The 24,950-nt window shown below is 39.3% G+C and overlaps 1 protein-coding gene across 1 annotated transcript in view; it reads right to left on the reverse strand.

Moving 5' to 3' along the window:
- Positions 1 to 244: 244 nt before the first annotated feature.
- Positions 245 to 24,950, reverse strand: part of LOC130876594 (zinc finger protein 431-like) — a 50,484-nt gene continuing 25,778 nt past the window's right edge. Inside the window, exons 3-5 of the mRNA XM_057773213.1 lie at positions 3,795 to 3,921; positions 3,555 to 3,615; positions 245 to 2,380 (exon numbers count right to left, since the gene is read on the reverse strand). Coding sequence (XP_057629196.1) covers positions 1,072 to 2,380; positions 3,555 to 3,615; positions 3,795 to 3,921 — 1,497 coding nt within the window. The 3' untranslated portion in view covers positions 245 to 1,071. The remainder of the gene's footprint in view (positions 2,381 to 3,554; positions 3,616 to 3,794; positions 3,922 to 24,950) is intronic.

Raw genomic sequence — 24,950 nt, forward strand, 5'->3', positions numbered from 1 at the left:
CTTTTACTTCCTGCTCCGCTTCTGGCGACTAGACTCCCTTCCTGATTGCGCAGATGGCTGTTGTCTGGGACGGTGATCTGTAAGCTTTATCCCTTTTAAATAAATAACCATTTTATTAATCATAATTCCAAACTGGTGTTTGTGACTTACGCCTTTGCCTTCACATGGATATATACAAAATGATAAAGAGAAACCATAAAAAATACTGGGAGACCATTCTACTGAATATTGAAATTGTCCATGTTTAATTTTCCGAGTATTATGTACCCCAATACAAAAGCGAGGAGAAGGTAAAGGAATTCTTAAACATGATTCAAAGGACAACTTGAACAGTCAATTGTTTTAACACTTTGACTCATCAAGTCATTAGCATTATGTTGTTTAGGTACTACAGCCACTCTACACCAAGTATCCCAAAGGCAACCACTCTGCGGATAACCACTTATTACAACAAAAAGGAGAAAAAGTACATTTAGATATCCTGAATATCTGTCAGGATAAAAATAGGTTCTAATTTTGGGCCTTCATAACCAGTTGAGATGGAGTCCTCATGTTTCTCATGTGATTTGATATAGAATTACATCAAAACAGGGTATGACTAGACTATTAAATTCTCGGTGAGTGAAATGAACACATGATAATCCACAGAGTATGTGTTCTCCAGTTTGTGCTGTGAGCTGATAATGAATTACATCAAGACAGAGTATGAATAGAATATTAAGAAGTTCTTAGTGTGTTTATACATGCTAATCCTCTGAGTATGTGTTCTCAAGTATGTGTTTGTCTATTCTTTTGTAGACCTTTTTGACATGCAATGTTTTGACCACAGTGAATACATTCATAGGGTTTCCCACCAATACAGGTTCTTTAATGTATTGAAAGACTATTGTGAAATGAAAGGCTGTAACAAACAACATGCATAGACTCTGTCCCCAGTATGTGTTCTTTTATGTCTTTGAAGACCATTGAGATACACAAAGGATTAAACACAATGATTACATTCATACTGTTTTTCTCCACTATGAGTTTTTTTTATTCATTTGAAGACTACTGTGGAATGCAGTGGTTTTATCACAGATTACAGTCATAGGGTTTCTCTCCAATATGCATTCTTTCATGCTTTTGGAGACTATTGTAAAATGCAAAGACTTTACCACACTGATTACATTCATAGGGTTTCTCTCTAGTATGTGTTCTTTTATGCCTTTGAAGATCACTGTGACATGCAAAGGCTTTGCCACACTGATTACATTCATAGGGTTTCTCTCTAGTATGTGTTCTTTCATGTATTTGGAGACTATTATGACATACAAGAGCTTTACTACCCTGATAACATTTATAGGGTTTCTCTCCAGTATGTTTTCTTTTATGCCTTTGAAGACCACTGTGATATGCAAAGGCTTTATCACACTGATTACATTCATAGGGTTTCTCTCCTGTATGTGATCGTTTATGCATTTGAAGATGAGCATTACATGCAAAGGCTTTACCACAATGATTACATACATAGGGTTTCTCTCCTGTGTGGGTTCTTTCGTGTGCTTGGAGACTATTGCGAGACACAAAGGCTTTACCACACTGAGTACATTCATAGGGTTTTTCTCCAGTATGTGTTCTCTTATGAACGTGAAGATAACCCTGACTTGCAAAGGCTTTACCACACTGCATGCATTCATAGGGTTTCTCTCCAGTATGTGTTCTTTTATGTATTTGAAGATGACTGTGACGTGCAAAGGCTTTACCACACTGATTACATTCAAAGGGTTTTTCTCCAGTGTGGGTTCTGTTATGCCTTTGAAGACCACTGTAACATGCAAATGCTTTACCACATTGAGTACATTCATAGGGTTTCTCTCCAGTATGTGTTCTTTTATGAATGTGAAGACGACCCTGACTTGCAAAACCTTTACCACACTGAGTACATTCATAGGGTTTCTCTCCAGTATGTGTTCTTTTATGTATTTGAAGATGACTGTGACGTGCAAAGGCTTTACCACAATGATTACATTCAAAGGGTTTCGCTCCAGTATGTGTTGTTTTATGCCTTTGAAGATCACCGTGACATGCAAATGCTTTACCACACCAAATACATTCATAAGGTTTCTCTCCAGTATGTGTTCTTTTATGTCTTTGAAGATCACTGTGATACACAAAGGCTTTACCACACTGAGTACATTCAAAGGGTTTCTTTCCAGTATATTTTCTTTTTTGTTTATGACGTCTTTTGGGACATGAAAAGAGCTTCACACATTGAATACATTCATATGGTTTCTTGCTAGGATGTTTTCTTTTATGTCTTTGAAGATGACTGTCACATGCAACGGCTTTAATACTTTGAGGGTACGTGGAAGTTTTTCCTCCAGTTTGATTTCTTTCATGCCTGTAAGGATAATGGCACATATATAAGTGTTACCACATTAAATACACAGCTGAATCGTTATAACTGTATCAAATAATTTTTAAATTTGTTCCATTTTTAAAGAGGAATTAGATCTTAAGGTTTTATCACTGTGCTTATACTTATGCTGTTTCCATTTACTAAGAATATTTTGCAACTTTAAAGATACCTTTGATGGTAACATCCTTTATTACATGAGTAGCATTTACAGAATCATTTTTCTATACATTTTTTTTCAAATATTTGAAGAAAACTGGAAAAGCTCGGACTTACTGGATTTAAAAACTTTCCTATACTATGAGAGATACTATATTTGCCAATTATTATTACTAGTACTCATGGAGATTTTCCACAATGTGCATTTTTTGATGTATTATTGTTGAAACAGGAAAACAAATTACTTGAATACTTGAATGATTTTCAACAAGCATACTCAACATGGGGACTGCTACATATCTTCTAATTATTCTTTTTAAAAAATATTTATTTATTTATTTATTATGTATACAACATTCTGTCTGTGTGCATATCTGCAGGCCAGAAGGGGACACCAGACCTCTTTACAGATGGTTGTGAGCCACCATGTGGTTGCTGGGAATTGAACTCAGGACCTTTGGAGGAGCAGGCGATGCTCTTAACCATTGAGCCATCTCTCCAACCCTCTTCTAATTATTCTGAGAGAGAAGAATGTTATGTCTTTCCATATCTCTATGCTCATAAGCCTTGTACCCAGAGTAACATATGATATACCCAGTAAAAGAAAAATAACAAATAAAAGGATTTCAATTAAATTCACAGAGTTTGACCCTCTGTCCTCTTAGACTCTTGGTATAGGAATTAAGGTTTGTCTACAACTACCTCTTCATTCTCTACTCTAATTGCACCCTCAATAAACTTAGTGCAGTCACATCAAATATATGAGTCACAAAAGCTTCAGCATGGACTATTTACATGTTAGAAAGTCCTGGAGACATACTTATCATCACTTCAATGTTTATAATTTTTGTAATATGATGGTGAGGAAGAAATTGAGTGACAATTCTACAGCACAGCTCTCATGATGCTATGATTCGAATGGTGATAATTGTTAAGACACTGTTTCCTTAGCTTCTTTCTTAAAAGCATACATTTGTATCAGCTTGCACAAGAAAATTACCTTTCATATCTTCTAGACCATTGAGAAGGCTTTTCAATATTATGGTCTTCCCAACTGTATCCTAAAATATAATATCAGAAAATATATGTAACATTGAAAATGATGCAAAATTTTAGTTGCTATCTTCTCTGAATCATTCATCCCATTGCTTTCCTTTCTTAATAAAATTAGAGAAGAACATCAATAACCAATCAACTGCTGTTCCCTTATTTTGAAACATAAAAGGAAATTCAGTCTTACCTATAATAGTGAGGTTTCTGTAGGTCTCCAGCATAACATCTTTGTAGAGATTCTTCTGGGAAGGATCCAGCAATGTCCATTCTTCCCAAGTGAAATCAACATGCACATCATCATAGGTCACTGCATTCTAAAATTTCCAATGTATACATACAATAGAAAACATGACAATGACAGTATAAATGTATACTTCTTTAATAGTATACTCACATAATTTTAGGGCTTCCCGCCCAATTATTCTATACCATATACATAACAATTTAGTCACCAAGTAACTTTTGAAGGAAACTAAATAGAAGGTTCAGCTCTATCATTTCTTTACCCCTTGAATGAGATATCATCTGCAATAGAAATGCCTATTAAAAAAACAGAGAGAGAGAGACAAGTAAACAGATCAGCAGTACAAAGGACACATAGGGATAAAAATGTATGAACAATTAATTACTGCCTACAAAAAATGAAGAAAAATATGGGCAGGCTAGGTATATTGGCTCCTGCCTCTAATTCCAGCACTCAGAAGGCAGAGGCCTCTGAACTGAATGCCAGACAAGTCTACCCAATCATGTCCAGGATAGTAAGAATTACATATCGAGAAACTGTTATCAATGCAAAAATTAGCCAAATCAAAACAAAACAAAACCCCAAAAATCATTTAAAAAATCACAGAGGTGTTTAGGTTTTTTTTTAATAATTAATTAATTTATTAAAGATTTCTGCCTCCTCCCCACCACCGCCTCCCATTTCCCTCTCCCTCCTCCAATCAAGTCCCCCTCCCTCATCAGCCCAAAGGGCAGTGAGGGTTCCCTGCCCTGTGGGAAGTCCAAGGACCACCCACCTCCTTCCAGGTCTAGTAAGGTGAGCATCCAAACTGCCTAGGCTCCCACAAAGCCAGTACGTGCAGTAGGATCAAAACCCAGTGACATTGTTCTTGACTTCTCAGCAGTCCTCACTGTCCACTATGTTCAGTGAGTCTGGTTTTATCCCATGCTTATTCAGACCCAGTCCAGGAAATGCAAATCAAGACAACTTTAAGATACCATCTTACACCTGTCAGAATGGCTAAAATCAAAAACACAGAGGTGTTTAGTTAAGTTCCTATAATGAGTTATGCATTAACTCCAGCTCTGTATTCATCTTCCAGAAACCTGAAGTATGCTAATTTAAACTGTTACATAAAAAAAACTTTATTAAAAGACACTGTATATTTAAAAACTTAAAATTCAGTGATGAAAACATTTATCAATAAACGCTATCACAAGTAATCAACACAGGGCAGGAAAGAAGGATCAAAATAAGGAGAACTCACTGGCTTGCATAGAGGTGGGCTCAATTGTCTGTACTAACAAGGGGGAATCACAACAACTCAGTATTCCATGGTCAGGGTTTCTGTGATCATGTTTTGAACACTGGGAGGAACAGGTACCCACATAGTGCATATATATGCATACAGGAAAATTCTCATATACAATAAGAAGTTCAAAACAAAATTATATCCAAGAAGAAGCTGATGTACCTGCAATCCAATTAATCAGGAGTCTCAGAATTTATTAATGTCATAAATAAATTTGGGGAAATAAAATGATACCCTCTTCTAAATTTTTATATTCCAGATATGGGGGAATCTTAGTATAAGAGCATATGTTTGACAGAGAGAAAACCATCAATCAATAATATAAAAAAAAGCAAGGAATGCTGGCCCACCTTTAATCATAGGATCTAGAGTCAGAGGATCTCTTAGACTAAAGCCAGCCTGGTGTACAGAACTAATTTTAGGACAGCTAGGTTTACATGGACAAATATTGTCTGCAAAAACTTAAAAACAAGAAGATTCAAACAACAGGATACTAAACTGCCTTATCACCGAATAGCAATAATTTATAGTGAATCTTATATAACTCTATTATAATGGTGGTGAAGGCATGACAGCAGAGGAAGTTTACTGTTTAGTATCAAACATAACACAGTAGACACAGAAGAGGAAATAGGTTGAGGAAATAGAGAATCATGTTACATCCCCAATGAGGAATTTCATCCAGAAAGCCTCCACCTACTAATGATTTCATAAGTAATCAGCAGAAAGTCACCAAGGAATGATACATGTTCAAATGCATCCTCCTATTTGGGGAGGTGTTCATTTTAATCAATTACAATATGACCTAGATCATTAAAGGCTCATGGTCATCCATGAAAAATATGCTTTAGTCACTTCAATGATCCCCATACTCTTAAAAAGCTCCTACAATGTTTAAATGTCCAAAGTCTTTTGTGACACTGAAGACAATCTCTTGACAGTGATGTCCTGTAAAATCAGAAAATGTGTTACATCTTTCTAACAAACAATGACACAGAATACCATTCATATTCCAAAACGGGAAAATGGAAACATACTGAGAGAAGATTGGACCAAGGTAAGACTGAAGTACAGCAGGAAAAAAAAATCAAATGATGATGCTCTATCTCAGATGCATGCAACTTCAGTTTCAAAAGACTGAGATAGCCCTATCCCTGGAACTTCTCATACATCTCTCTCTTTGATTACCTCCACTCCCTATAGACTGCTTGCTCTCATGGAAGATGTCTCATTGCTTAGGTATCTCAACATCTTGTGGTCTCAAAATGCTACCCAGGCTATTGCAAAATATTATTAAGATGTGTTATATTCCCTTATGATGTGGAATATTTTTCAATGATGCAAAGATTTGTTGCATTCTTTTATGTTAATTCTTTTAAATCTGTGAAGCTCTGATGCTTTGCCTGTCTTAAGTACCTGATTGTGCTAACAAGGAGATGAAAAGCCAGTACCTTATCAGGAAAAGAAATGAGGATCTGGAAGGCAGAGAGAATAGATGTGAGGAGAAATCTTGGAGGAAAATAGGAGGGAGAAACAAACAAAAAAAGATAGGACACCAGGGGCCAGCCACCCAGGTACATGCTAGAGAATAAGAAGTAAAGAAAGGTATACAGAATAGAAAAAGATAAAAGCTAGAGTCAAAAGGTTGATGGAATAATTTATGTTAAGAACAATGGCCAGAAACAAGTCAAGCTAATGCCCGAGATTTATAAGTCATAACAAAGCTCTGTGATGTTTTTTGGAAGTTGGGTGTCTTGTTTCCCAAAAGAGCAAAATCAAGTGAATTCATATTGATGCCAAATATGGGGCTCAAAACTTATGGCTCCTTTAAGAGTTTCTTCCTTAAAGAAGTCTTTGAGCAGGGAGTACATAAAAATTCTAACAACAACAACAAAAAAGTTTGTAGCAGCACAATAATCAGATTCCTAGTGATATGAAGGAAGAATGCAGGTCCTGAAACACACTTTCGACCTGACTGCAAGTTATTGCTTGGATTTCATGAAAAGAGAAGCAGAAGGAGCCCACAAAGTCACCAGTGGAGTTCAATGCTTTATAGCAGTTTAAAGGCTTATCTTGTCAAAAAAGGTGAAATGATATTCAGTTAAAGAGGCTCAGACTGAAAAAAATCTTAAAAAGTTTCCAGTGTATTCTACAATTTGTATCGGCTTAAGAAAGTGAAGAAAATACATATAGGCATTAATAGAAAGAAATAGTGTAGTAATATGAGCGGCGGGCTGCGTTCCTGGCGCCCGGCCGCCCGCACGGCTTTACCCAAATTAATTACACGGAAATTGTATTCTTTTAAACACTGCCTGGCCCATTAGTTCCAGCCTCTTATTGGCTAGCTCTTACATATTGATCTAACCCATTTCTAATATTCTGTGTAGTACCACGAGCTGACTTACCAGGAAAGATCTTAACCTGCGTCTGTCTGGAGTGGGAGAATCATGGCGACTCACTGACTCGGCTTCTTTCTCCCAGCATTCTGTTCTGTTTACTCCACACACCAAAGGGTTGGCCTAACAAATGGGCCTAGGCAGTTTCTTTATTAATTAACCAATGAAAGCAACAGATTAATACAAGACCCACCTCCATCATTTCCCCTTTTTCTGTTTAAATTAGACCTGTTTTTTGGTACCAACTACATGAAACAATTTCGAATGGGGCACATTTTTGACAACACTCTGGCCAAACCTTCTCAAAACGCTCTGAGACTAGTTACAGTTTTCTTAGGTCAAAGGTTAAATTGGGAATTTTACGTTAATTTAAGTTGTAACAGCTAGTTAGAAATAAGCCTAAGCTAACGGCTAAGTTTTCATAACCAAGGTAGGCGCTTTGTTTACGAACTACCCAACCTGCACGGAGATCTGATCTCGGCACCAGGAGAGACAGCAGTGGGGTGAGTTTGTGATCAGCGGCGGCGGAAGCAGCCCTGGACAGGGAACTCTGAAGTTCCTCATCCCCCTCCCTATACTCCCTGGGCTCCCTGCAGGGGCTCTACACCCCGCATACTGCCTCTCTCTTCTTGTCCCACCCAGCTTGCATCCAGAACCCTTCTTCCTTCTGCCCACTTTCCTCTTTGGGCACATAACACCATCCAGCTCAGTCTGTCTGGTGCTGGGGGCAAATCCTCAGGGCAAGTAGGCAGAGGAGACTTCCTTTGTTTACCGGCCTGCCTGCAACAAGCAAGGAGAGACATCACTGGAACACCAGGAGAGCTATCACTGAAGAGAGCCATCACTGGGAAGGTACATCAGTAGGCAAGGAAACCTGATCCGGTAAAAGAAGATCCATAGGGGAGCATTCGGAGAAAGAGATGGGCAGGTGCCAATGCAAGAATTCACCCAACAATCTGAAAAACTATATGAAACCACCAGAACCCAGCGACCTCCCAACAGGAGGACATGAACACCTTAATCATGAAGAAGTAGATAAAATTGACTTTATGAAAGTGATTGACGCCCTTAAACAACATGTAAAAAATGCCCTTATAGAAATGGATGAGAAGTATAACAGAAAGTTTGAAGAATTGAGTAAATCAGTGAATGATACCCTAGGAAACCAAGGAAAAACAATCAAACAGATAATGGAAACAGTTCAAGATTTAAAAACTGAAATGGAGGCAAAGAAGAAAACACAAACAGAAGGCCAGCTGGACAGGGAAAATCTAGGTAAACGAATAGAGACTACAGAAGCAAGCATAACCAACAGAATACAAGAGATAGAAGAAAGAATCTCAGATTCTGAAGATACCATAGAGAAAATAAACACGTTGATCAAAGAAAACAGCAAGGCCAACAAATTCTCATCACAAAACATTCAGGAAATATGGGACACAATAAAAAGACCAAACCTAAGAATAATAGGAATAGAAGAAGAAGAAGAGCAGCTCAACGGTCCAGAAAATATATTTAATAAAATTATAGAAGAAAACTTTCCCAACCTAAAGAAAGATATACCTATGAAGGTTCAAGAAGCATACAGAACACCGAATAGGCTGGATCAAAAAAAAACATCCTCTCGCCATATAATAATCAAAACACAAAGCATACAGAATAAAGAAAGAATACTAAGAGCAGCAAAGGAAAAAGGCCAAGTTACTTATAAAGGTAAACCTATCAAACTTACACCTGATTTCTCTATGGAAACCATGAAAGCCAGAAGGTCCTGGATAGATGTACTGCAGAAACTAAGAGACCATGGATGCAAGCCCAGACTACTATACCCAGCCAAGCTTTCGTTCACTATAAATGGAGAAAACAAAATTTTCCAGGATAAAAACAAATTTAAACAATACGTAGCCACAAATCCAGCCTTACAGAAAGTAATAGAAGGAAAATCACTAACCAAGGAGTCCAACAATGATCACAATATCTCAGACAACTAGAGACCCTTCACCAGCGCAACACAAAAAAGGGAAACACACAAAATTTACAACTTAAAAAATGACCGGAACTAACAACCACTGGTCATTAATATCACTTAATGTCAATGGACTCAACTCTCCTATAAAAAGGCACAGACTAACAGATTGGATACGAAAACAGGATCCAACATTCTGCTGTTTACAAGAAACACACCTCAACCACAAAGACAGGCACCTACTCAGAGTAAAGGGTGGGATAAGGCTTATCAAGTAAATGGACCTAAGAAACAAGCAGGTGTGGCCATACTAATTTCTAACAAAGTTGACTTCAAACTTAAATCAATCAGAAGAGATGAAGAGGGACATTTTCTACTCATAACAGGAACAATTCATCAGGATGAAGTCTCAATCCTGAATATCTATGCCCCTAATATAAAAGCACCCACGTACGTAAAAGAAACATTGTTAAAACTCAAGGCAGCCATCAAACCGCACACATTAATAGTAGGAGACTTTAACACTCCTCTCTCACCAAAGGACAGGTCAATTAGACAGAAACCTAACAGAGAAATAAGAGAATTAATGGAGGTAATGAATCAAATGGACTTAACAGACATCTATAGAATATTCCACCCAAATAAGAACGAATATACCTTCTTGTCTGCAGCTCATGGAACCTTCTCAAAAATCGACCACATACTCGGTAACAGAGCAAACTTACACAGTTACAAAAAATATTAATAACCACCTGTATCTTATCAGATCACCATGGATTAAAGCTAGAATTCAACAACAATGCTACCCCCAGAAAGCCTACAAACTCATGGAAACTGAATAGTCAACTACTGAACTATACCTGGATTAAGGAAGAAATAAAGAAAGAAATTAAACTCTTCCTTGAAGACAATGAAAATAAAGAAACAACATACTCAAACCTATGGGACACTATGAAAGCAGTCCTGAGAGGAAAGTTCATAGCACTAACTGCCCACTTAAAGAAAACAGAGAAAGCACACATTGGAGACTTAACAGCCCACCTGAAAGCTCTAGAAAAAAAAGAAGCAGACTCACCTAGAAGGGGTAGAAGACTGGAAATAATCAAACTGAGGGCTGAAATCAACAAAATAGAAACACAGAAAACAATTGAAAGAATCAATGAATCAAAAAGCTGGTTCCTGGAGAAAATCAACAAGATTGATAAACCCCTATCCAAACTAATCAAACGGCAGAGAGAGAATTTGCAAATTAATAAGATCAGAAATGAAAAGGGGGACATAACCACAGACACAGAGGAAATTCAGAGAATCATTAGATCTTACTACAAAAGCCTGTATGCCACAAAACTGGAAAATGTAAAAGAAATGGACGCTTTTTTATATAAATACCATATACCAAAGTTAAACCAGGACCAGGTGAACAACCTAAATAGACCTGTTAGTCGTGAACAATTAGAAGCTGTTATCAAAAACCTCCCTTCCAAAAAAAGTCCAGGACCAGATGGTTTCAATGCGGAATTCTACCAGAACTTCCAAGAAGACCTAATACCTATTCTCCTTAATGTATTTCACAATATAGAAAATGAAGAGTCATTGCCAAATTCCTTCTATGAAGCTACAGTAACCCTGATACCAAAACCACACAAAGACCCAACCAAGAAAGAGAATTACAGGCCAATCTCACTCATGAACATCGACGCAAAAATCCTCAACAAAATTCTGGCAAACCGAATCCAAGAACACATTAGAAAAATTATCCATTATGATCAAGTAGGCTTCATACCAGAGATGCAGGGCTGGTTTAACATACGCAAATCTATCAATGTAATCCATCATATAAATAAACTGAAAGAAAAAAACCATATGATCGTTTCATTAGATGCTGAAAAAGCATTTGACAAAATTCAACATCCCTTTATGATAAAAGTCTTGGAGAGATTAGGGATACAAGGGTCATACCTAAATATAATTAAAGCTATATACAGCAAGCCGACAGCTAATATCAAATTAAATGGAGAGAAACTTAAAGCCATCCCACTAAAATCAGGAACACGCCAAGGCTGTCCACTCTCTCCATACCTCTTCAATATAGTTCTCGAAGTTTTAGCAATAGCAATAAGACAACATAAGGGGATAAAGGGGATTCAAATTGGAAAGGAAGAAGTTAAACTTGCATTATTTGCAGATGATATGATAGTGTACATGAGCGACCCCAAAAACTCCTCCAAAGAACTACAGCTGATAAACGCCTTTAGTAATGTGGCAGGATACAAGATCAACTCCAAAAAATCAGTCGCCCTCTTATACACAAAGGATATGGAAGCAGAGAGGGAAATAAGAGAATCACCACCTTTCACGATAGCCACAAACAGCATAAAATATCTTGGGGTAACTCTAACCAAGGAAGTGAAAGATCTATTTGACAAAAACTTTAAGGCATTGAAGAAAGAAATTGAAGAGGATACCAGAAAATGGCAGGATCTCCCTTGCTCTTGGATTGGGAGAATCAACATAGTAAAAATGGCAATTCTACCAAGGGCAATTTATAGATTCAATGCAATCCCCATTAAAATCCCATCAAAATTCTTCACAGATCTTGAAAGGACAATAATCAACTTTATATGGAGAAACAAAAAACCCAGGATAGCCAAAACAATCTTATACAATAAAGGAACTTCTGGAGGCATTACCATCCCTGACTTCAAACTCTATTATAGAGCTACAGTAATGAAAACAGCGTGGTACTGGCATAAAAACAGAGAAGTCAACCAATGGAATCGTATAGAAGACCCGGATTTTAACCCACAAACCTATGAACAACTGATTTTCGATAAAGGAGCTAAAAGTATACAATGGAAGAAAGAAAGCATCTTCACCAAATGGTGCTGGCACAATTGGATGTCAACCTGTAGAAGAATGAAAATAGACCCATATCTATCACCATGCACAAAACTCAAGTCCAAATGGATCAAAGACCTCAATATCAATCTGAACAGACTCAACCTGATAGAAGAGAAAATGGGAAGTACCCTACAACATATGGGCACAGGAGATCGCTTCCTATGTATAACCCCAGCAGCACAGACATTAAGGGCAACATTGAATAAATGGGACCTCCTGAAACTGAGAAGCTTCTGTAAAGGAAAGGACACTGACATTAAGACAAAAAGGCAGCCTACTGACTGGGAGAAGATCTTCACCAACCCCGCAACAGACAAAGGTCTGATCTCCAAAATATATAAAGAACTCAAGAAACTAGACTTTAAAAGGATAATTAACCCAATTAAAAAATGGGGCACTGAACTGAACAGAGAATTCTCAACAGAAGAAGTTAAAATGGCCAAAAGATACTTAAGGTCATGCTCAACCTCCTTAGCGATCAGAGAAATGCAAATCAAAACATTTTTGAGATATCATCTTACACCTGTCAGAATGGCTAAAATCAAAAACACCAAGGATAGCCTTTGCTGGAGAGGTTGTGGAGAAAGGGGTACCCTCATCCATTGCTGTTGGGACTGCAAACTTGTGCAACCACTTTGGAAATCAGTGTGGCGGTTTCTCAGAAAAATTGGGATCAACCTATCCTTGGACCCAGCAATACCACTCTTGGGAATATACCCAAGAGATGCCCTATCATATGACAAAAGCATTTGTCCAACTATGTTCATAGCAGCATTATTTGTAATAGCCAGAACCTGGAAGCAACCTAGATGCCCTTTAATGGAAGAATGGATGAAGAAAGTGTGGAATATATACACATTAGAGTACTACTCTGCGGTAAAAAACAATGACTTCTCGAATTTTGCACGCAAATGGATGGAAATAGAAAATACGATCCTGAGTGAGGTAACCCAGACCCAAAAAGAAGAACATGGGATGTACTCACTCATAATTGGTTTCTAGCCATGGATAGGGGCCACTGAGTCTATAATTTGTGATCCTAAAGAAGCTAAACAAGAGGGTAAACCCAAGGAAAAACATATAGATATCCTCCCAGCTATGGGAAATAGACATGACTGATGGGCAAAAAATTGGAATCTTGGGGGTGGGGTGGGATGGGGATGAGGGGTGATGGGGAGAGAAAAATGTGAAGGAGAAGATGAGGGGAACTGGGGGAATCGGGGTGATTGGGGATAAAGGAAGGTTGGATAGGGGAGCAGGGAAACTCATACCTTAGGTAAGGGAGCCACCTAAGGGTTGGCAAGAGACTTGAACTTGGAATGGCTACCAGATGCCCAGGGCAATGTCCCCAGTTAGTTCATTGGGGCACCTGAGGATAGGGAACCTGAAATGAACCTATCCTATAATCATACTGTTGAATATCTTGCATATCGCCATAGAACCTTCATCTAGCGATGGATGGAGATAGAGCCAGAGACCCACACTGGAGCACCGGACTGAGCTCCCAAGGTTATAATGAGGAGCAGAAGGAGAGAGAACATGAACAAGGAAGTCAGGACCATGAGGGGTGCACCCAACCACTGGGACAGTGGGGCCGATCTATTGGGAGCTCACCAAGGCCAGCTGGACTGCTACTGAAAAAACATGAAATAAAACCGGACTCTCTGAATGTGGCGGACAATGAGAGCTGACGAGAGGCCAAGGAGAATGGCACAGGAACTTTCATCTGGCGATAGATCGAGAGAGAGACAGAGACCCAATTTGGATCAACCGTCTGAGCTCTTAAGGTCCAAATGAGGAGCAGAAGGAGGGAGAACATGAGCAAGGAAATCAGGACCACGAGGCATGCACCCACCCACTGTGACAGTGGAACTGATCTATTGGGAGCTCTCCAAGGCCAGCTGGACTGGGACTGAATAAGCATGGGTTGAAACTGGACTCTCTGAACATGGCGAACAATGAAGGCTGATGAGAAGCCAAGGACAATGGCACTAGGTTTCCATCCTAATACATGAACTGGCTTTGTGGGAGCTTAGCCTGTTTGGATGCTCACCTTCCTGGGCCTGGATGGAAGTATGAGGACCTTGGTCTTCCTGTAGGGCAGGGAATTTGGACTGCTCTTCAGTATCGAGAGGGAGGGGGAATGGACTGGGGGGAGGAAAAGAGGAGTGGGGATGGGGGAGGGGAGTGGGGGTGGGGGCAATGTGTGGGAGGAGGGGGAGGGGAATGGGAAAGGGGGAGCAGTTGGAAATTTTAATTAAAAAAGAAAAAACAAAAAAGAATATTAAGAGCTGCAAAGGAAAAAGGCCAAGTTACTTATAAAGGTAAACCAATCAGACTTACACCTGACTTCTCTATGGAAACCATGAAAGCCAGAAGGTCCTGGATAGATGTACTGCAGAAACTAAGAGACTGTGGATGAAAGCCCAGACTACTATACCCAGCCAAGCTTTCATTCACTATAAATGGAGAAAACAAAATTTTCCAGGATAAAAACAAATTTAAACAATACGTAGCCACAAATCCAGCCTTACAGAAAGTAATAGAAGGAAAATCACTAACCAAGGAGTCCAACATTGACCACAATACCTCAGACAACTAGAGACCCTTATCCAGAGCAACTCGAAGAAGGGAAACACACAAAATTTACTACTAAAAAATGACCGGAGTTAACAACCACTGGTCATTAATATCACTTAATGTCAATGGACTCAACTCACCTATAAAAAGGCACAGACTAAGAGATTGGATACGAAAACAGGATCCAACATTCTGCTGTTTACAAGAAACACACCCCAACCACAAAGACAGACATCCTACTCAGAGTAAAGGGTGGGATAAGGCTTATCAAGTAAATGGACCTAAGAAACAAGCAGGTGTGGCCGTACTAATTTCTAACAAAGTTGACTTCAAACTTAAATCAATCAGAAGAGATGAAGAGGGACATTTTCTACTCATAACAGGAACAATTCATCAGGATGAAGTCTCAATCCTGAATATCTATGCCCCTAATATAAAAGCACCCATGTACGTAAAAGAAACATTGCTAAATCACAAGGCAGCAATCAAACCGCACACATTAATAGTAGGAGACTTTAACACTCCTCTCTCACCAATGGACAGGTCAATTAGACAGAAGCCTAACAGAGAAATAAGAGGATTAAGGAAGGTAATGAATCAAATGGACTCAACAGACATCTATAGAATATTCCACCCAAATAGGGAAGAATATACCTTCTTGTCTGCAGCTCATGGAACCTTCTCGAAAATTGACCACATACTCGGTAACAAAGCAAACATCCACAGTTACAAAAAAATAGCTGTAACCACCTGTATCTTATCAGATCACCATGGATTAAAGCTAGAATTCAACAACAATGCTACCCCCAGAAAGCCTACAAACTCATGGAAACTGAACAGTCAACTACTGAACCATACCTGGATTAAGGAAGAAATAAAGAAGGAAATTAAACTCTTCCTTGAAGTCAATGAAAATAAAGAAACAACATACCCAAACCTATGGGACACTATGATAGCAGTCCTGAGAGGAAAGTTCATAGCACTAAGTGCCCACTTAAAGAAAACAGAGAAAGCACACATTGGAGACTTAACAGCCCACCTGAAAGCTCTAGAAAAAAAAGAAACAGACTCACCTAGAAGGAGTAGAAGACTGGAAATAATCAAACTAAGGACTGAAATCAACAAAATAGAAACACAGAAAACAATTGAAAGAGTCAATGAAACAAAAAGCTGGTTCCTGGAGAAAATCAACAAGATTGATGAACCCCTATCCAAACTAATCAAACGGCAGAGAGAGAATTTGCAAATTAATAAAATCAGAAAGGAAAAGGGGGACATAACCAGAGACATGAGGAAATTCAGAGAATCATTAGATCTTACTACAAAAGCCTGTATGCCACAAAACTGGAAAATGTAAAGAAATGAACACTTTTTTAGATGAATACCATATACCAAAGTTAAACCAGGACCAGGTGAACAACCTAAATAGACCTGTGAGCCGCGAAGAATTAGAAGCTGTTATCAAAAACCTCCCTTCCAAAAAAAGTCCAGGACCAGATGGTTTCAATGCAGAATTCTACCAGAACTTCCAAGAAGACCTAATACCTATACTCCTAAATGTTTTTCACAATATAGAAACAGAAGAGTCATTGCCAAATTCCTTCTATGAAGCTACAGTAACTCTGATACCAAAACCACACAAAGACTCAACCAAGAAAGAGAATTACAGGCCAATCTCACTCATGAACATCGATGCAAAAATCCTCAACAAAATACTGGCAAACCGAATCCAAGAACACATTAGAAAAATTATCCATTATGATCAAGTAGGCTTCATCCCAGAGATGCAGTGCTGGTTCAACATACGCAAATCTATCAATGTAATCCATCATATAAATAAACTGAAAGAAAAAACCATATGATACTTTCATCAGATGCTGAAAAAGCATTTGACAAAATTCAACATCCCTTTATGATAAAAGTCTTGGAGAGATTAGGGATACAAGGGTCATACCTAAATATAATTAAAGCTATTTACAGCAAGCCGTCAGCTAACATCAAATTAAATGGAGAGAAACTTACAGTCATCCCACTAAAATCAGGAACACGCCAAGGCTGTCCACTCTCTCCATACCTCTTTAATATAGTGCTTGAAGTCTTAGCAATAGCAATAAGACAACATAAGGGGATCAAGGGGATTCGAATTGGAAAGGAAGAAGTTAAACTTGCCTTATTTGCAGATGATATGATAGTGTACTTAGCGACCCAAAAAACTCCACCAAAGAACTTCTATAGCTGATAAATACCTTTAGTAATGTGGCAGGATACAAGGTCAACTCCAAAAAGTCAGTCGCCCTCTTATACACAAAGGATATGGAAGCAGAGAGGGAAATAAGAGAATCGTCACCTTTCACGATAGCCACAAACAGCATAAAATATCTTGGGGTAACTCTAACCAAGGAAGTGAAAGATCTATTTGACAAGAACTTTAAGTCTTTGAAGAAAGAAATTGAAGAGGATACCAGAAAATGGAAGGATCTCCCTTGCTCTTGGATTGGGAGGATCAACATAGTAAAAATGGCATTTCTACCAAAGGCAATCTATAGATTCAATGCAATCCCCATCAAGGTCCCATCAAAATTCTTCACAGATCTTGAGAGGACAATAATCAACCTTATATGGAAAAACAAAAAACCCAGGATAGCCAAAACAATCTTATACAATAAAGGAACTTCTGGAGGCATTACCATCCCTGACTTCAAACTCTATTACAGAGCTACAGTAATGAAAACAGCGTGGTACTGGCATAAAAACAGAGAAGTCGACCAATGGAATCATATAGAAGACCCGGATTTTAACCCACAAACCTATGAACACCTCATTTTCGATAAAGGAGCTAAAAGTGTACAATGGAAGAAAGAAAGCATCTTTACCAAATGGTGCTGGCAAAACTGGATGTCAACCTGTAGAAGAATGAAAATAGACCCATATCTATCACCATGCACAAAACTCAAGTCCAAATGGATCAAAGACCTCAATATCAATCTGAACAGACTCAACTTGATAGAAGAGAAAATGGGAAGTACCCTACAACATATGGGCACAGGAGATCGCTTCCTATGTATAACCCCAGCAGCACAGACATTAAGGGCAACATTGAATAAATGGGACCTCCAGAAACTGAGAAGCTTCTGTAAAGCAAAGGACACTGTCACTAAAACAAAACGGCACCCTACTGACTGGGAGAAGATCTTCACCAACCCTGCAACAGACAAAGGTCTGATCTCCAAAATATATAAAGAACTCAAGAAACTAGACGTTAAAATGTTAATTAACCCAATCAAAAAAATGGGGCACTGAACTGAACAGAGAATTCTCAACAGAAGAAGTTCAAATGGCCAAAAGATACTTAAGGTCATGCTCAACTTCCTTATCGATCAGAGAAATGCAAATCAAAACAACTTTGAGATATCATCTTACACCTGTCAGAATGGCTGAAATCAAAAACACCAAGGATAGCCTTTGCTGGAGAGGTTGTGGAGAAAGGGGTACCCTCATCCATTGCTGGTGGGAATGCAAACTTGTGCAACCACTTTGGAAATCAGTGTGGCGGTTTCTCAGAAAAATTGGGATTGACCTACGCCTGGACCCAGCAATATCACTCTTGGAAATATACCTAAGAGATCCCTTATTATATAAAAAAAGCATTTGTTCAACTATGTTCATAGCAGCATTATTTGTAATAGCCAGAACCTGGAAGCATCCTAGGTGTCCTTCAATGGAAGAATGGATGAAGAAAGTGTGGAATATATACACATTAGAGTACTACTCTGCGGTAAAAAACAATGACTTCTCGAATTTTGCATGTAAATGGATGGAAATAGAAAATAGTATCCTGAGTGAGGTAACCCAGACCCAAAAAGAAGATCATGGGATGTACTCACTCATCATTGGTTTCTAGCCATGGATAGGGGGCCACTGAGTCTATAATTTGTGGTCCCAAAGAAGTTAAACAAGAGGGCAAACCCAAGGAAAAACATATAGATATCCTCCTGGCTATGGGAAATAGACAAGATTGCCGGTCAAAAATTGGAATCTTGGGGGTGGGGTGGGATTGGGGTAAGGGGAGATGGAGAGAGAAAAGTGTGCAGGAGAGGTTGAGGGGAACTTGGGGAAATGGGATGATTGGGGATATAGGAAGGTTGAATAGGGGAGCAGAGAAACTCATCTTAGTTAAGGGAGCCACCTAAGGGTTGGCAAGAGACTTGAACTTGGAGTGGCTACCAGATGCCCAGGGCAATGTCCCCAGTTAGTTCCTTGGGCACCTGACGATAGGGAACCTGAAATGAACCTATCCTATAGCCATACTGATGAATATCTTGCATATCACCATAGAACCTTCAACTAGCAATGGATGGAGATAGAGACAGAGACCCACACTGGAGCATCGGACTGAGCTCCCAATGAGGAGGAGAAGGAGGGAGAACATGAACAACGAAGTCAGGACCACGAGGGGTGCACCCACCCACTGAGACAGTAGGGCTGATCTATTGGGAGCTCACCAAGGCCAGTTGGACTGTGACTGAAAAAGCATGGGATAAAACCGGACTCTCTGAACATGGTGGACAATGAGAGCTGACGAGAGGCCAAGGACAATGGCACGGGGTTTTGATCCTACTTCAGGTTCTGGCTTTGTGAGAGCCTAGACAGTTTTGATGTTCACCTTCCTAGATCTGGATGGAGGGGGGAGGACCTTGGACTTTCCACAGGGCAGGGAATTCTGACTGCTCCTGGGACTGGAGAGGGAGAAGAAGAGGAGTGGGGGGAGGGGGAGAGGGGCGGGGAGATGGGGAGGGAAATGGGAGGTGGGGAGGAGGCGGAAATTTTTTTCAATAAATAAATAAATAAATAAAATAAAAAAAAAAGATACAGATTATCCCTAAGTGAATGCAACAGGATTGTCTTATCCTGCCAAGACAGGGTAGGATAGTTCTAAGAATGGTATGTCAGTTATGTTAGGCCTTAGCCAAAGTAGGTTGACTCCACATTGCAAACGAGACTTTGGGTGATTGCCCAGGTAGTCAGTTGTCTCTGTCAATTGTTGCACATTTTGGATATCTCTCGTTTGTTAAGTAATATTTATTCCCTTCTCAGATCTTTGACGGAGTTGAAGATTATATAATTGTAGTTACTCTTTATGTTATTTAGACTCCTTGAGATAGAATGTTTACCAAAACTTTTGTTCTCAATATTGTTTGTTATATTTATTGTTATTAGTGTATATAGTTGTACTTGGTTTAGTTCTATTTTATTTAGACAAAAGGAGGAGATGTAGGGATATAACCCCACCCATTGGAGGCGTGCTCGCCTCAGGCTAATGTTTAAGGATAAATCTGCAGGGCGTGATCCCAGCAGCCCTTTTTCTCTGCTTTTCCTGTTCTCTGTGGGAACCTGTGGTCCTGTAAGTCTATTCCCTTATTAAAGCGGTATATATTTTTATAATCTGTCTGCATTCATTTACGCCGTCACAAAATAGCTTTGAAAAAATAGTAACTGCTGCAGGGCTTTCTTTCCTACACACGCACCCCCCCTCCCCCCAAGCCTGCCTTGTCTGTAAGGTCTTTTGCTGAGGAACAGCTTCCTGCTCCTACACTAAGGCTACCCACCCAGAGCAGTGAGTGCCTGCCTACCGGGCAGGGCTCAACAACCCCGAAAGGGAGCACAGGCACCTCCAGCCTGTGCTGCAGGGTCACCTGTGTTCTATTCGACCCCGACCTACCCCCTGCATTTGCTCTTTTGTCCGCGGGTCATTGGACTACCAGACATTCATGTTTTGATGTTGAGGAGTCCATCTGGAAGTGAACGGTTCCTGCCCCTACACTGAGGAGATACACCCAGAGAGTTAGTCACAGCAAAGACTGGACCAAGACACCAGGCCTCTCCTGGCTACATTTGAAGGAAAAGATGGGCAGGCGCCAATGCAAGAATTCCTCCAACAGCCTGAAAGGCAATGTGACATCACCAGAATCCAGGAATCCCGAAATAAGAAGAATTGTACACCCTATTCCAGAAGAATTAGAAGAATTCGACCCAAAAGTGAATTATATGAAAATAATAGAGGACCTTCAACAGGAGGTGAAAAACTGCCATATTCAATTAGAGATTACAAACAAAAAGGTAGAGGAAATGAATAAATCTCTCAAAGATACCCAAGAAAACCAAGAGAAACAAGAAAAAGTAATCAAACAGGTAAGGGAAACGGTTCAAGACTTGAAGAATGAAGTGGAAGTAATAAAGAAAACACAAACCGAGGGAAGGATGGAGATGGAAAATCTGGATAAATGAACAGGAACTACAGAGACAAGTACTACCAACAGATTACAGGAAATAGAAGAATCTCAGACACTGAAGATACCATAGAGAAAATAAACACACTGATCAAAGAAAACATCAAAACCAACAAATTCTCATCATAAAATATTCAGGAAATCTGGGACACAATAAAAAGACCAAACCTAAGAATAATAGGGATAGAAGAAGGAGAAGAAGTACAACTCAATGGTCCAGAAAATATATTTAATAAAATTATAGAAGAAAACTTTCCCAACCTTAAGAAAGATATTCCTTTGAAGGTCCAAAAAGCATACAGAACACTGAATCGACTGGATCAAAAAAAAAAAAAATCTCCTCGTCATATAATAATCAAAACACAAAACATACAGAATAAAGAAAGAATATTAAGAGCAGCAAAGGAAAAAGGTCAAGTTACCCATAAAGGTAAACCTATCAGACTTACACCTGACTTCTCTATGGAAACCATGAAAGCCAGAAGGTCCTGGATAGATGTACTGCAGAAACTAAGAGACCATGGATGCAAGCCCAGACTACTATACCCAGCCAAGCTTTCGTTCACTATAAATGGAGAAAACAAAATTTTCCAGGATAAAAACAAATTTAAACAATACGTAGCCACAAATCCAGCCTTACAGAAAGTAATAGAAGGAAAATCACAACCCAAGGAGTCCAACAATGCCCACAATAACTCAGACATCTAATGAACCTTCAGCAGCACAACTTGAAGAAGGGAAACACACAAACCGTACTACGAAAAGAAAGAAAGAAAGAAAGAAAGAAAGAAACAAAGAAAGAAAGAAAGAAACAAAGAAACAAAGAGCCACAAATAGCATAAAATACCTTGGGGTAACTCTGACCAAGGAAGTGAAAGATCTATTTGGCAAGAACTTTAAGTCTTAGCCGGGCGATGGTGGCGCACGCCTTTAATCCCAGCACTCGGGAGGCAGAGGCAGGCGGATCTCTGTGAGTTCGAGACCAGCCTGGTCTACAAGAGCTAGTTCCAGGACAGGCTCCAAAACCACAGAGAAACCCTGTCTCGAAAAAACCAAAAAAAAAAAAAAAAAAAAAAAAACCAAAAAAAAAAAAAAAAAAGAACTTTAAGTCTTTGAAGAAAGAAATTGAAGAGGACACCAGAAAATGGAAGGACCTCCCTTGCTCTTGGATTGGGAGGATCAACATAGTAAAAATGGCAATTCTACCAAAAGCAATCTATAGATTCAACGCAATCCCCATTAAAATCCCATCAAAATTCTTCACAGATCTCGAGAAGACAATAATCAACTTTATATGGAAAAACAAAAAACCCAGGATAGCCAAAACAATCTTATACAATAAAGGATCGTCTGGAGGCATTACCATCCCTGACTGCGAACTCTATTACAGAGCTACAGTACTGAAAACGGCTTGGTACTGGCATAAAAACAGAGAAGTCGACCAATGGAATAGAATAGAAGACCCTGACTTTAGCCCACAAACTATGAACACCTGATTTTCGATAAAGGAGCTAAAAGTATACAATGGAAAAAAGAGAGCATCTTCAGCAAATTGTGCTGGCAAAACTGGAAATCAATCTGTAGAAGAATGAAAATAGATCCATATCTATCACCATGCACAAAACTCAAGTCCAAATGGATTAAAGACCTCAATATCAGTCCAAACACACTGAACCTGATAGAAGAGAAAGTGGGAAGTACTCTACAACACATGGGCACAGGAGAACACTTCCTACGTATAACCCCAGCAGCACAAACACTAAGGACATCATTGAATAAATGGGACCTCCTGAGACTGAGAAGCTTCTGTAAAGCAAAGGACACTGTCACTAAGACAGAAAGGCAACCCACTGACTGGGAGAAGATCTTCACCAACGCCGCAACTGACAAAGGTCTGATATCCAAAATATACAAAGAACTCAAGAAATTAGACCGTAAAAGGTTAATCAATCCAATTATAAAATGGGGCACTGAGCTGAACAGAGACTTTTCAACAGAAGAAGTTCAAATGGCCAAAAGACACTTAAGATCGTGCTCAACTTCCTTAGCAATCAGGGAAATGCAAATCAAGACAACATTAAGATACCATCTTACACCGGTCAGAATGGCTAAAATCAAAAACACCAATGATAGCCTCTGCTGGAAAGGTTGTGGAGAAAGGGGCACTCTCATCCATTGCTGGTGGGAATGCAAACTTGTGCAACCACTTTGGAAAGCAGTGTGGCGGTTTCTCAGGAAAGTCGGGTTCAACCTACCTCTCGACCCAGCAATACCACTATTGGGAATATACCCAAGAGATGCCCAAACATACAACAAAAGTATATGCTCAACTATGTTCATAGCAGCATTGTTTGTAATAGCCAGAACCTGGAAACAACCTAGATGTCCTTCAATGGAAGAATGGATGAAGAAAGTATGGAATATATACATATTAGAGTACTACTCAGCAGTAAAAAACAATGCCTTCTTGAATTTTGCATACAAGTGGACGGAAATTGAAAACACTATCCTGAGTGAGGTAAGCCAGACCCAAAAAGAGGAACATGGGATGTACTCACTCATATTTGGTTTCTAGCCATAAATAAAGGACATTGAGACTATAATTCGTGATTCTAGAGAAGCTAAATAAGAAGGTGAACCCAAAGAAAAACATATAAGCATCCCCCTGAATATTAACCTTCATCAGGCGATGAAAGAAGACAGAGACAGAGACCAACATTGGAGCACTGGACTGAAGTCTCACGATCCAAAGGAGGAGCAGAAGGAGAGTGAGCACGAGCAAGGAACTCAGGACTGCGAGGGGTGCACCCACACACTGAGGTAATGGGGATGTTCTATCGGGAACTCACCAAGGCCAGCTGGCCGGGGACTGAAAAAGCATGGGACAAAACCGGTCTCGCTGAACATAATGGACAATGAGGACTACTGAGAACTGAAGAACAATGGCAATGGGTTCTTGATCCTATTGCACGTAATGGCTTTGTGGGAGCCCAGGTAGTTTGGATGCTCACCTTAATAGACCTGGATGGAGGTGGGTGGTCCTTGGACCTCTCACAGGGCAGAGAAACCTGCTTGCTCTTTGGGCTGAGGAGGAAGGAAGACTTGATTGGGGGAAGGGGAGGGAATGGGAGGTGGTGGCGGGGAAGAGGCAGAAATCTTTAATAATTAAATAAATTAATTAATAAAAAAAAAGAAAAAAAAGAAAGAAAGAAAGAAAGAAAGAAAGAAAGAAAGAAAGAAAGAAAGAAAGTAAGAAAGGAAAAATGACCGGAGTTAACAACCACTGGTCATTAATATCACTTAATATCAATGGACTCAACTCACCTATAAAGAGGCACAGGCTAATACTGGATACTAAAACAGGATCCAACATTGTGCTGTTTACAAGAAACACACCTAAATTACAAAGACAGACATCTACTCAGAGTAAAGGGCTGGGAAAAGGTTTATCAAGCAAACGGACCTAAGAAACAAGCAGGTTTGGCCACACTAATTTCTAACAAAGTTGACTTCAAACTAATATCAATCAGAAGAGATGGAGAGGGACATTTTTTACTCATAACAGGAACAATTCATCAGGATGAAGTTTCAATCCTGAATATCTATGCCTCTAATATAAAAGCACCCACTTACGTAAAAGAAACATTACTAAAACTCAAGGCAGTCATCAAACCACAC

Source organism: Chionomys nivalis, chromosome 1 (assembly GCF_950005125.1).
Source record: "Chionomys nivalis chromosome 1, mChiNiv1.1, whole genome shotgun sequence".
NCBI lineage: Eukaryota > Metazoa > Chordata > Mammalia > Rodentia > Cricetidae > Chionomys > Chionomys nivalis.